The sequence below is a fragment of the Trachypithecus francoisi genome, unplaced genomic scaffold (genome assembly GCF_009764315.1).
Source record: "Trachypithecus francoisi isolate TF-2019V2 unplaced genomic scaffold, Tfra_2.0 Lachesis_group1, whole genome shotgun sequence".
Taxonomy (NCBI): domain Eukaryota; kingdom Metazoa; phylum Chordata; class Mammalia; order Primates; family Cercopithecidae; genus Trachypithecus; species Trachypithecus francoisi.
The window spans coordinates 61088348-61102896 of record NW_022681454.1 but is presented as its reverse complement, the minus strand read 5'-3'; the positions used below and the strand labels follow the sequence as shown (position 1 = coordinate 61102896).

The 14549-nt window shown below is 36.3% G+C and overlaps 1 protein-coding gene across 1 annotated transcript in view; it reads right to left on the bottom strand.

The window, feature by feature from the left end:
- The window catches only part of LOC117084903 (A disintegrin and metalloproteinase with thrombospondin motifs 3), a 60356-nt gene that overhangs the window by 33760 nt on the left and 12047 nt on the right, over window positions 1-14549 (bottom strand). Inside the window, exons 3-8 of the mRNA XM_033213320.1 lie at window positions 7862-7945; window positions 5538-5694; window positions 4681-4786; window positions 4156-4299; window positions 3390-3522; window positions 674-787 (exon numbers count right to left, since the gene is read on the bottom strand). Coding sequence (XP_033069211.1) covers window positions 674-787; window positions 3390-3522; window positions 4156-4299; window positions 4681-4786; window positions 5538-5694; window positions 7862-7945 — 738 coding nt within the window. The remainder of the gene's footprint in view (window positions 1-673; window positions 788-3389; window positions 3523-4155; window positions 4300-4680; window positions 4787-5537; window positions 5695-7861; window positions 7946-14549) is intronic.

Genomic DNA, 14549 nt, shown 5'->3' with positions numbered 1-14549 from the left:
ATCAGATCCCACTACCAGGGGGGCAGATAGTCTGCTGAGCTGCTTCTTCCTAGTCTGACAATAGTGGGCTGAATTGTAGTCCCAAAGATATCAAGTCTTAATCCCTGGAACCGGTAAATGTTAGCTTATTTGGAAAAAGGGTCTTTGCAAATGTGATTAACTTAAACATTTTAAAATGTATCCATGGGGTCCTAAATGCCATTACATGTATCCTTATAAGAGAGGGGTAGAGGGAGACTTGACCCACAAAATGAGGAAAAGGCAATGTGGCCACAGAAGCAGAAACTGGAGTGGTGCAGCTACAAAGCAAGAAATGTGGGGTGGCCACCAGATGCTGGAAGCAGCAAAGAAAAGATTCTCAACTAGAGCCTCTGGAGGGAGAATGGCCCTGCCCACACATTGATTTCAGTTCATTGAAATTAATTTTTGACTTCTGGCCTCTAGAACTGTGAGGGAATAAATAATCATTGTTTCAAGCCACCAAGTTTGTGATAATTTGTTACCCTAGCCACAGGGATCTAGTATACTATCTTAGTACATTACTATAATAAAACCTTGCATACTATGGTTTTCATAAAAATGACAGTGCAGCTGTGTTCACCACTTTCCAGACCTTTAAAGATGATAATTATGCAACACGCTACATATTTATTGTGTAAACAGATATACTCACTTTTCCAGCAGCACATTCAGTCCCATCAAGTGGAGGTCCCTTTTTAGTCTTACAAAAGTAGGGATTATCAGGATGGCTACACCACAGCTGTTTACATGGGTCAAAGGTTCGGAACTGGAAGATAGATAATCAAATTCTCAGTGAACTCTCAGCTAGCATGACATACACCAAAAATATATTCTCTACAGTTTCTTCTGTCCTGTTTCTTGGATGTGTGTATTTCAAGTTAATAGCCAAAGTTGTGACATATTAAAAAAAAAAAAAAAACAAAAAACTGCATAAGAATTTCAGGTAGAAAATACTTTTATTATTCTTTTCTAAAATAACAATGATAAACAATGATTTGTCTGAGATTATCTGGTTGACTTTTAATGTTTTTTCTTGATGTTTCTATGTTTTGTTTTTCAAATAGACTGTGGAAATTTTCTAAAGACTTAGTAATTATCATGAATATTGTAAATATGAAAAGATAATGGTTTGGCAGCTCTCAAGCTATCAAAATGTCTTTTCTTTATCTCTGTAGGTATGAGATAGATTGTTGAAAATAAATAATAAAAGGGCAGGGCACAGTGGCTCATGCCTGTAATCCCAGCACTTTGGGAGGCTGAGATAGATGGATCACCTGAGGTCAGGAGTTTGAGACCAGCCTGGTCAACACGGTGAAACCCCGTCTCTACTAAAAATACAAAAAAATTGGCCAGGCATGTTGGTGCATGCCTATAATCCCAGCTACTTGGGAGGCTGGGGCAGGAGAATCTCTGGAACCCAGGAGGTGGAGGTTGCAGTGAGCCGAGATTGCGCCACTGTACCCTCTAGCCTGAGTGACAGAATGAGACACCATCTCAAAATAATAATAATAATGATAATGATTAATACTTATAAATAGTTGACCCAAAGCAGAAAAAATTGTCAAAGTTTCTGTGTAAGATAAAGTATTCCAGGTGCAACAAAATATCATAATACATTCATACAGTTTATGAAATATTTTCCATATATTTGATTCTCATACCAATCCATAGCTGAGAAATATGGGTTACAGGTTAGGGCTATAGTTATGGTTACAAGTAAGACAGTAACAGCACGAGACTAGTCTTGGTTTTCATACTCTTCAGAATGGTTTTTATTTTCCTAACACACCACATTATAATATCCAAATATTTGTATAAGCAAACATGTATATTTGTGTGTGTTCTTTGCTTGTTTGCTCTTTTTCTCTCTAAATGTAAACATCTTACCAATCATTATCTAGATTTTTAAAAATATCAAACAACAGCTTATCCACATATCTATTGCTTATACTGCTAATTACCTATGTGCATAGAAATGTGCATAGAAATTTTTTTATTAGTACAAATTTTTAGATGTGGGTTTTTTGTTCTAATCCTTATTACTGAATGTGGAAATTCTACTTTTCCACGACATTAAGTCAAAGCTTTAGAAAATTCTCCGATCTAAAACATTAATGCAAGTAATTAGGAGCTCACAGTGTATACTTTATAGACAGACCAAATGGTTGCATATGGAAGGTTTCAAACAGCAGATCAATTTCTTTCTAGCCCCATGAAATACTTATGTTCCTTGCTCTAACATACAAAGTTTGCTCCAACATAGAAAAAGTCCTTCTTTTTTTTTTTTTAATGAACTACTAAAGACCAATATGGAAATTTAATGAAACATAACGCTAATGTGAATAGTTACAGGGAAGACTGGTTTTAATGGATTCCACTGAACATACATATGTGCCTTTCTTGTGCTAAGCACTTTAATTATATTATCAAATTTAGTCCTCACACCAATCTTATCAGATAAATACTATCATTCTCCACATATTACACATAAGGAAAGTAGGCCAGAGAGATTAAATATGGTGCCCAAGGTTATACATTTAAAAAGCGTCAGCTGGGTACAGTGACTCACACCTGTAATCCCAGCACTTTGGGAGGCCGAGGTGGGTGGATCACAAAGTCAGGAGTTTGAGATCAGCTTGGCCAATATGGCAAAACCTGTCTCTACTAAAAATACAAAAAAGTTAGCTGGGAATGGTGGAGCATGCCTGTAATCCCAGCTACTCGGGAGGCTGAGGCAGGAGAACTGCTTGAACTCGGGAGGTGGAGGTTGCAGTGAGCCGAGATCGTGCACTCCAGCCTGGGCGACAGAGCAAGAGTCTGTCTCAAAAAAAAAAAAAAAGAAAGTATCAGATCCAGGACCTGACCCATGGTCCTGACTCCCATGCTATGCCACATGATTCTTTTATTAGACTATACCAGCACAATCCTTCCCTATGGTCACACATACATGGAATTCTGCCATCAAGCTAAAGAAAAGCAATAAATCTAAGGCTTAACAGTCATCTTCTCTGAAAGTCACAAAAATCAGGGGATGAAAAGAACATGAAGATTTGAGCCTGGCAGCCTTGGTTTCAAAGTCCAGTTCCCCTGTTTACCAGCTGTGTGCCTTAAGCAAGTTGCTTAATCTCTAAGTCTTGGTTTTATCTTCTGTAAAATAAAAGTACATCAGCTCTCTTCTAGTCTGTCATGAGAATTAAATAAGAGAATATATTTAAAGCATGTAGATGTAGCACATAGCAACACAATGAACACAAAATAATTGCTAGATATTATTATACTTGCACCAGTGAGTCTGCAAATCTCACCAAGCAGGAGCTACACAAACAGATTTCAAGATGCAAAATCTACATCAACTCTGAGCAACATACCGCAGTGCACATTTTATAGCCAACACCAAAGTCAAAACGACATTGCTCATCCATAGAGTAATTGATTCCAGGAAGTTCTGGGAGTTTCGGCCAATCATGATCAAAAGGGTCATCAAGGAGACAGTCATAGGAACTGTAGGAAGAAAAATATCGCATGTAGTTAAATGTTCATTTAAAAAAATCAGGTCCTGATAAAAAAAAAAAAAGTAGTCTTTGCTTATACACTTTAGAATTTCATCCCAGATCATACAGCAATTTCACAAAAACATATATTTAAGGTTTTGGTTTCGGTTCCATTTAGAAAAAGACTCTTTACCTGTATTCATGCCAGGAAAGTAAACCAAGCATGACTTAGGGGTGTAGTAGAGCCACGATTATTTGAGTCACTAATTAAACCACCACATGGTATGGTAGGGCACATCCTGACACCTATACTGTAGAGCACAGCTGGTATCATATGCAGGAACCACATGACTGTCCTCCCTGCAACCTCAAGTTTGACCATTAATCAAAGATTCTATAACAACTTACTAAAGGAAAATTACATTACAGTTAAAAATTTACTTATATTGTAGACTTATGGCTTCAAGTATTATGACTCCATGATAAAATTGTGGTGCCGAATGTTCTAAGTCATAAGAAAATATTTATTATCAAAAATAGTTTTCATTTACTGGGAATTTTGCTATGATCAAGTCCTAAGAGTCAGTTTTATGTCTGTAAGCTATAAAATAAATACTCTCCTGACATGCAGCAGGGGACATACTGGATATATCTTTTCAATTCTTGACCACTGCATCGGGACCAGTGGTAACGATGGAATGCGGCTTGTACCAAGGGAGCCATGACACTTCCCATAGCAGTCTCATCACCACACCTGTTGCCTTGTCCATCATGCTCCATTCCCAACCTAGAACAAAAAAGACCTCAGTGGTAAGAATCAGGGGCTACTACCTTCACTTAATTTTGGTTTTGAAAATAAGCCCTGGGAAATAATGTATTTTTAAGTCAGTGTGGCTTTCCTGAAGAAGTCACAGAAACAGAAATTGACAGCAACCTGACAGAAATGCCTTTCTTATTCTATAGCTCTGAAAACCACAGGAGTGCCTCTGCAAGCCAGTCACTCATTTAGTTTCAGTGCATGACCTCTTCTCTGTTTGCAGTTCTTCACACTTGGCAAAAGACAAGAATTGCATGCTGGCATGCATTCTGCCCAAAGAGGAAACAATACTGGGAGAAGCAGGAAAGAAAAGATCTTTTTTTGGCTTTATAGCTGTCAGCAGTGACTTACACATGGCCCGTTTCATGGGCTACTACAAAAGCAGATGAAAAACCATCCTCATGATTCAGGGTACAACTTCTCACTGGATGACACATGCCGGTGACTGGAGCATATCCTGTAGAGAATAACAATTACTTTTATTTTCATTTTATGAGAAGACTCATTAAGAATTACAACTGGACCTTTGCCTAGGGGAAAAAAAGTAAAAGCCTTTCAGGAAACAGGGGCAGCTTTATTTCCCTACTAGCATTGTGTCACATTCTCTCGGGAAGGCCACAGGTAATGGTCTCTAAAAAGATTCACTGTGTCTGCATTTTCTCCTTTCCTAAGGGAAGGAATGGCCCGGGGTTACCATTCTCTTCTGCCCACCAGCTAAGCCCTGTCTTTCTGTTTTAGTAAATGGTCCTTCATATCGTAGTACTGATGAAGGAAGCCAGAAATTCCATCAATGTTGAAAAGAAAATCATCAGTCTGCTTCTTCCAAAGTCCACATCAGAATTTATTAGATAAATGTAAGCTGACTTTGGAAGAAAGCTCTTTGGCAGCAGTCATTTCTCATGGCATCTCTTTTTTCATTCCAAACAGTTAGAGGAAATCACACTGCATTTTACAGCATCCCCTCCATGCCCCCAAATGCACAATCACTATTTGAAAAGCAAGTATAATTTATGATGGTATTTAAGTGGCTTTTAGCATTGAGAACTCCACAGAAGTCACTGGAAGCATCAGAAAGAAAATGTATGCTTGGCCGGAGTGTGGTGGAAAGTGGTGGTGGAGAGCTGAACATTTGAATAGACTGCCTGATTTAGGATTACGTTTTAAAAGTCATGACTTTAAGTATTTCTTCTACACATTGATGGCAATACCTTGCATTCCAGCAGGTCCAAAGTCTTGCCTGGTTAAAAAAATTGCATGGTCATGGTGTTCAGAGTGGTTGAGATCAGATCTTTGTTGCTGGGACGCCCAGCGACACACATTCTCCAAGCTTCTGGATGGGTTTCCCCTTTCTATGAGGCTGATGGACTAAGAGAAAACAATATGTTAAAGACACACATGACAATTTCCCAAAGGCTTCATTTGACAATTTTATCTGAATTGAATTTGGGATTAAAGTATTTAAACAATGATTCAATAATATTTAGGGCTTATTTTGATATTCACTGTGATTTATGAATTCTAAATGCCCATGAAGGGTATTTTAATAATAATCAATTTTACCTGTGTGAAAGTCAAATAATGCCATTTTTGAGAATGGTTGTGTTATGTTTGAGAGAGAATCTCACAATTTTACCTGTGGGAAAGTCAAGTGATACCATTTATGAGAATGATTTTGTTTTGTTTGAGACAGAATCTCACTCTCTCACCCAGGCTGAAGTGCAGTGGCACGATCTGGACTCACTGCAACCTCTGCCTCTCGGGTTTAAGCAATTCTTGTGCCTCAGCCTCCTGAGTTGCTGGGATTACAGGCGCCCACCACCATCCCTGCTATTCTTTTGTGTGTGTGTGTGTGTGTGTGTATGTATTTTTAGTAGAAACGGGGTTTCACCACGCTGGTCAGGCTGGTCTGAAACTCCTAACCTCAAATGATCTGCCTGCCTTGGCCTCCCAAAGTACGGGAATGTTTGATGTGAGATTTGCTATTGTGAGGCAACTTAATATTAACCATTTAGGTAATAATTTTAGTAGTCTAAATAATTCCTGGTTCAGCTTAGATTTGAGTTTCATAGAAGTGAGAACAAAAATATTGAGAAAGATTCTGACATGTTTTTCCAGAGATGTGAATGTATAAAATATTAATTAAGATTTTTGTTTATTTTTTTGATCCAGAATTAATCAACATTTGGGGAGAATATGAATTCTTCCATGAGTTGGCAAGGCTGGTGAAATCTTAGTCTATGCAGAACCATCAAATTACATTAACTTTACACTAAAAAAAAGAAAAACTCCCATTTTTTTAAACTTTACGCTACTGAAGAGGGGTGGACTCTTCCAGTTCTGATATAAGAAAATAAGTTCATCGAATGTTGCTACCATCACATTAGGGTCAGGAGTTAAAAGTTCAGGGGGAAAAGGGTCCAACCTTCAAGAAACCACTAGCCACACTTCTCAGAGTAGTTCTGATGAAATGAAATTTGAAATTGGAACCAAAAATTAGTCCCTATTTGACTGACAGGCTGAATTTTGTTATAGTTCAGCAAATGTTATTACCAGTGTTTACATTCTTAATAAAATCAGCTTCCTTTTTTTATATACTGATCACATACTTTTCCAAACAAATGCTTTAACAACCAATTGGAGGCTGTTATTTCCAGCTGGAGTTAACTCATATTCCTTGTTGGCAATATAAAGTAGGTCAGGCTTATGTGATAAAGGTCGATGACACTCTATCATTATAAAATGATACGTAGATGTTAACTATTTAATGAAATGCAAACACATGGATTTTCCCTATTTCCTAAATGTACAACTTCATTAGTATTTCATAATCAGGAGGATTAATTATGAGAGAGAGATGTGTAATTTTAAAAATCAAGAAAGTTGTCAAGCTAGTTGTTTCCTGTATGTTTCCTCCTTAAAGTAGCTAAAATCAATTATATTACATGAAATGCCTACTATGTGCGTTTTTATCCAACTTTTGCTTTTGAAAAAAGTAAAGCTCTTTTAAATGAAAAGTATTCACTGTGCACCTCACTCTTCTTAAGGGGAAAGATATATGTATATACAACATTGTTTTTAGTGAATCAAGAGAAGACAAAGATCTTTGTCTTTTTTCTTCATTGTACATTCCAAGCACCTAGAAAATATCTGCCACTTAGTAGGCATTCAATATAATTGCTTCTAATGAATAAATGGAACACACACTCGATGATAACATTAGGCTAAGGAAATTCTCTCTCCTCATAATAGTATCCATTCTTTCCATTCATAAGTCACACCTGAAGTCAAGGTAATTATCTACATTTTTAGACAGAAATAAATAAGCAAATGGCAGCCGCATAAAAATCATTCATCATCTGCTCAAATTTGGAAGTCTCCACTCACATGGCAGTTTATTCTCCTCAATCTCAAGCAAGTAGGGGTTTATGTGGAATATATCTACGCCATAAGTTAGACGTAGCTTGAACAATTTAGTCCTCTATTTGCTAACCTAGTCCCTGATGTTTACAATTCATTTTTTAAGACATTCTACCTTTGCATATCCCAGCATTATCATGCGCACCAGGACCACATTTATATGCACTCCGAGGGACTCATCATGGTAAATTTCATTCACCTAGAAACAAAAAAAGATAATTGCTAAAAGAAATGAAACACTGAAGATTTCATGAGATGTACATATAAGCTGTGTAACCACCACAAATAGGTAAGTAAATTGCTATTTTTAAATTGAGTTTAACAGCTGCACTCTGAAATGTAGTCATTTACTTTTAGCTTTGGAACAATCTTTGGATATGTAAATTGCTAATTCTGTAAACTCCACAGAAATATGAACGTACAGGATATGTTCAAAAGGGTCTTGTTATACTAGTGCGGTGTTAGAAGGAGTCTACGTGTGATGTAATCCAAATATAACATTAGCCAAAAGCAACCACAGGAAGGTGACTTTGGCAAATCATTTGCTAGCCTGTGAGTTGCCCGCAACCACAGTAAAGGAAAACAGCAAGCGTTTGCCTACTGGGGTGTCTCTGTGACAACTAGGGGTGCTACGTCTGGTTGAGAGATCCAATGGCTATGGGGTCTGTGTGCAGGAGCTGTGGTAGTGTATCTGAGAGCCAGCTAGCAGGTGGGGCAGCTGAGGCGATTGCTTGAAAGTGCTACAAGATAGAAATCCTCCAATATTTAAGTTACTAAGGAGACTGTACGAGTACCTATCAGATGAATGTCAGCCCTGGATGCAACTCTGAGTCACTGCTTTTTGTTCAATTTCAAAAAATTAGGCTGAAATTTCTTTTCTTTTCTTTTCTTTTCTTTTTTTCTGAGATGGAGTCTTGCTCTGTTGCCCAGGCTGGAGTGCCGTGGTGCGATCTTGGTTCACTGAAATTTCTAAAAGTGACTCGGTATACTTTAAAATCATAGATGTTGGAATAAGTGCAACCTCAGAGGTTGTAGTCCAACTCTGTTTTATATAGATGAGGAAAATAAAGCCTGTAGAAATTAACTGACATGCAAAACACACAGTGAGCTATTGGCAGATATGAATCTGAAGTGAACTGTAACTGTATCTTCTCATTAAGCTAGTGCAAAATTATTGCAAATAAAAAATACTTAGCAACATGGCAAATGTTAGCAGGAAGGAGAAAGGTGGAGTTATCAGGCTAGAATGCAAAGTTCTTGGCTGTTCCCAAAAACAACGACTCGACACTTGTTAAAAAGACTAAAAGAGGGATGAAAAACTAACTGCAACTCAGCTTCAGATCCAGGAGATTTGAACAGTAAGCACAGCAATCTGAAACCTGCACAGAAAAGATAGGCATAATCTCATAGAGAGTGGCTTTAAAAATAAATATAACTCAAGAATGACTGAAGAATGCTCTAAAACAAGAAACTCACAAATCATAATATTTCGATTTGTCACACAGACCAAGAAGATTCAACTGAATTGTTTCAAGAATCCAACGTGACTGCACAGAAAACCTTAAAAAAATCAGGGTCTTGAATGTAGACTGAAAGTATACTTATTGAATTTGTAGAAGTCACAAACAAGAAAAGAACAGCGAAGGTGGAAGTAAAAAATCTGGCTAAGCTAGAATATGCTAGAGATAACAAAGTATAACTTAAAAAGAAAAGATGTAAAGTCCTTTTAAGTGGAAAAATGCATGAATATATATACACATACATTTATACATATATACAAATGCACATGCACACACACACACATACTCACATACATAGACTGGTAAGACTCAATTTAATACTTCCACAAGATAAGGCAAGCTGTGGAAAAAAATCTGCAATGCACACTTGGATTGTGTAAGTGTGCAGGCAGATAGCTCATGCCCAAGTTGTCCCACTCTAGGCTACAGAAAACCTGAAGTATTGAGTGCATTTTTCTGGGCTGTCTTATGACAGAGGTGCTTGACAAAACATGAATATATCATGAGAAGAGCTAACAGCAAGGAGGCCAGAAAATGTGTCTTATAAAGAAGAGTTGGGGAGACATAATGGTTAAAAGCCTGAATGCCCCACATTAATAGTCTCAGATAAATCCTGGTTCAACCCCTCACTGCTTGTGAGACCTTTATTATTCTGAGTGTCAATAAAGTGGACATAATAAAAATAACATCTCACAGGGTTAGGGTGAGAATTAAGACAGTTAACTCATGCAAACAAATTGCTCAAAAATTTTATGAGTGAGAGGGAGGAAGGGGTTTTTAAGGATATTAGAGTATGAGAAGTAGAAAAGAAAAACATAGAAGAATTAATAGCCTTCATATGGAAAAGGGGTTTGATTCATTCTGTATATCTATAGAAAATAAAACTTAAAACCATTCACATTATTAAAGGGGTAAATTTCAGCTCAATATAAAGAAAAAGTGAAAGTTAGACAAAAGCCGTTGTTTCTCATGGGCTTTTTGGTCATGGGCTGATTCTCTTATCTTATGCCACACTTCATGCTGCCTAATTGAAAAGTTAATCAACTCTTCCACTCCTCCTCTTCTGGATTCATTATCTGATAACATATTCCTAACTTTATAGTTGCAATAAAAGTTAAAAGTCAATAGCCAGGCCTGTCACCAACACATTCATTCAGAGACTCATGTCTATCCCAAGAGGCTTCTTGTAAGGCAGCTGTTTCAAATTAGAAATATGGCTTTGCACACCACCTTATAACATGTACTTAGTTTAATGAAGTTGAAATGTAAAACGCACTTGATGTTAAAATAAGGTTGAACAGTGTTAGTAAATAAACAAAACTAGATAACAATAAAACAAAACTAAAGAAAAGGAGACAGAAAGAGTGAATTAATTTCTGGAGAAGGAGAAGTAAGAAAATGTAGGAGGCACTTAAGCCAATGCACATAACAGTGACAGCTACACTGCAACATATGTAATACATCAATGCTATAGGAAGCTCCTACATCAGAAAGTCTTAGAATAATAAAATGAAGGAAAGGTGGGAATAATAACAAATAGCTTGTGATATTTGAGTTAGTATAAAATGTACATATAGTCAGCCTAAATTAGTAAATTCATTTGTACTTAGTGAATTATAAATTAACATAGTGTCAAGAAAGTACAATGGACAAAATTATTAATCTCAATAGCAAATATGATATTACAAAGTGAATAAAAGGGAATTTTTAAAATTCAGATTTACCATTCATCCAAATAAAAGTATTACTTAACAAACGTCACTATTATGCCAGGCTAATTAGAAAACAGGGTGACCCAGTAGAAACAAAAATCAGTTTAATAATGTTCTGAGTCAGCACGCATTTTGAGATTCACAATATATGCATAAATTATTACAGGTAGAAATAATCAAATACAAGGGAATAATATTTTTACACAGCACAAAGTATTCTTTCAATGTGGCAAATAACCAGCTGTCTATACTGTACAAAGCACTGTACCTTATTATTTTGATTTTCAAGGATTAAAAAAGTTCCTCCATATTGTTCACTTCTAAAATACACTTAATAATTTGACTGCTTTTCATCTTGCCAGGCCCTATCAATTCCTGAGATGCACTGTTTTTCTATTCGGAAACACATGGAGTATGATAAGAGTTGGAGAAATAATATAGCACCATATTATTAGATATTCAAAACCCTGGGTTCTGTTCCCAGCTTGGCCATGGATAAACTGAGTGATCTTTGGTTGGTCATTTAACCTGATTCTTGCTTTTCTTGTTGACAAACTCTAATTTTACTTCCTTTGTCTGTTTCACAGTGTTGTTGCTCAAAACAAGCAAGATGCCATATAACTATACTCAGTAAAATACAAAGTACTTGAGCACCTATCCCCCATCCATGCACAAAGTTTAAAAAAAAATTGCAAGTGTATTTTCATAATCTACCTGAAAAGTTCAAGAAAAACAATTGCCCTAATCATAGTTTTTACTGAAAGGGACCTCAAGATTCTTCTATTTGAAATTTGTTAAATCTCAATCTCATTGAAATATCTAGTTTAAATTATCAAGAAAATTATTGGGAAAAAATCATTGAAAAGCTATTTCCAGCAGATGGCAGTATGCATGCTTCAGAGGGGCAAAGGACAAGCTGCTTCATTCACCTGAATGTGCTTACATACCAGTCAGTATGCCGGTGTTTTACTATATTTACACATAAATGAAACAATCTCCTTGAAATTAAATAAGAATTGTAAAACATTATAACCTGAGACAAATGCTACGTTTTAAATGCTTACTCATTTGACTCTTAAGAGCAAAGAAAAATATTGGAAAAAATCATTATTTAGACTTTTTTCAATGTCATCTGATTACAAAATTACATAAGAGGCATAAGGAAATTCTCATGATTTAGCTGTTTTTAACACTCAAATAATATAGAGAAATAGCTAAAAGGATATACTAAATTAGCAATTTGAATCTGTCAAGATGGGCTAAATTCTTATTAGGAAATTCTTAATAATTCTAAATAATTTCTTATTTATTAAGAAAGTAATTTTACAACTTTTAGTGAAAAGGAAAGTAACTTTTCTGAAGTAAAAGCAAAATCAACAAAAAGAACAGCTAATAATACAGAGAGCTTATCAGCTTCCAGACACTGCATTAAACACTTTACCTATACTAATTCAAGTAATCCTTGAAATAACTTTAGAGATATTAACTCCATTTTACAAGTGCAAAAGCTCAACATAAATTAGAGAGCTCAGAATCCTATAGCGGACAGATGTTCTCATTGCCCAGAGAAGTTAAGTAACTTGCCTGAGATCACACAATTAGTACACAAGCAAGGGATAAAAATGAGCAGTCTGACTTCAGAGTCATAGCTATACCCATTTTGCTGTACTTCCACAGACCTGCAAGCCACAACACTGTCATTATGCATAGGATGTGGTTTTAAAATCATCAATAGTGATTCTCAACCTTTAAGAATATAGTGTGGAAACATATTGAGAAAGAGAATGTAAAATTTGCAGCTTCTTTTCATAATCTTCCTTATGTAAATTTTAAGCAAATGAGGAGTCAGAGTTTAAATTTAATATAAATAGGATTTATTGATGACCAGTATGAGGGTATTCCACAAAATATTGAGAAGAAATAAAGAGGAGCTAGAGAAGAAAAATTAAACAAGAAAAGAAATCAAGGGTGAAATGTACAACCAGTGGTTTGGATTGCAAGAAAAGCAGTAAGCATAAACATTCTAAATGATGTATTTGACACTGCATAATGCAAACCAAAGTACATCTACAAAAAAAACTGAGTATCTTTTCACCATGTGAGCCAACCTATTGGACCATGGGTAGATTTTCTGTGAGGTGTTCAGGGTTGAGCCTAGAGTCTTTATTAAATTAACTGAAAGAAGGGGTGAACAGAACATTAATTCAATTTTCAGATGACCTGATGTTGGAAGAGTTTGTCAATGATGTGAGGGAGGAAAAGGTAAAATCAAATCAAGTATTCCTTTCCTTGAAATGAAAATTCCTTCCAGGTTTGTTCCCGGACAGGACAAATTCTCCCAGGACATTTCGCTGGCAGGACAATCTGACCTGCTTTGTCTGACTAGCTGATGAACAGCTTTGTCTGGCTTCAACAAAGCAATACTCATTTTTTGTTCAGATGGGTGGATTAGGTCTTGAGAGGCTGGATAGCTTAGCAGTGGAGAGCATGAGCTCTGCGTTAGAGTGCCTGGATTCGATCTTAGTTGTGTGATGCTGGGCATGTTATTTGTCTCTGTGCCTCAGTTTCCTCACCTGTAAACTGGGATAATTACAGTATTATCCTCATAGGACTGTTGAAAGTAATAAATGAGTTTATATAGGTACAGTACTTGATGCTTGGCCCTTGCAAGTACAAAAAAAAAATAGCTGTAATTATTGCTATTATTCATATAGAAGCAAATAAACACCACATATATACAAAAATTTGTTTAAAAGAGACTTTTGGTTAACTGAAAGTAAACAAGTACTGACGAGATAGCCTAAGTGATTCTGGCTAGATATAAAAGAATTCTGAAATGGACTGAGAAAAAATATTACTCTGTCCACAACTATCTCTTACGTAGGTAAAAGTTCCAAATTCATACCTGCTTGGATTCTCAGCCCCATACTCAATATTCCTTTTCCTCAGAATACAGAGGTGTCTTCCAATCTGCCAACTCTTCCCTCATCTCCAATCTCATATGAATAATAACTACTGTTTATTGATACTCTTATCAAATATTTATTGAACAGTTGCTATGTGCCCAAATGTTCTAGGGGTGGAGAATGGAATAGTCAATACCATAAAACACTCTGTTCTTATGAAGCATATATTCTATTGGGCAAAACAGCCTATAGGCATGAAAAAAATGAATGCAAAAAGACATACAGGCAATGTCATTTGAAATGGGAATAGGTGTAATGAAGAAAACAAATATATGAGTGACAAGATAGAGGAGGACAAGAGGAGGTGAAGATTGGGTACTATTTGGGATTGGGTAGTCAGGAAAGGGAGAACCATGGACAGGAAGGAATAATTGTGAGACTGTTTAGGGAAAAAACAATCTAGGCAAAGGGAAGAGCAAGTGCAAAAGCTCAACATGTATTAGAGAGCTCAGAATCCTATAGAGGACAGACATTCTCATTGCTACTTTATAAAGAGACTGAGACCCAGAGAGGACACACAGTGTTTTCCTCAAATGATTAGCAAAGCTCTCAAGTCTATGTGCTATCAGCGCCTGTTCTCTTTTCGCAAATACCTTGCTCTATGT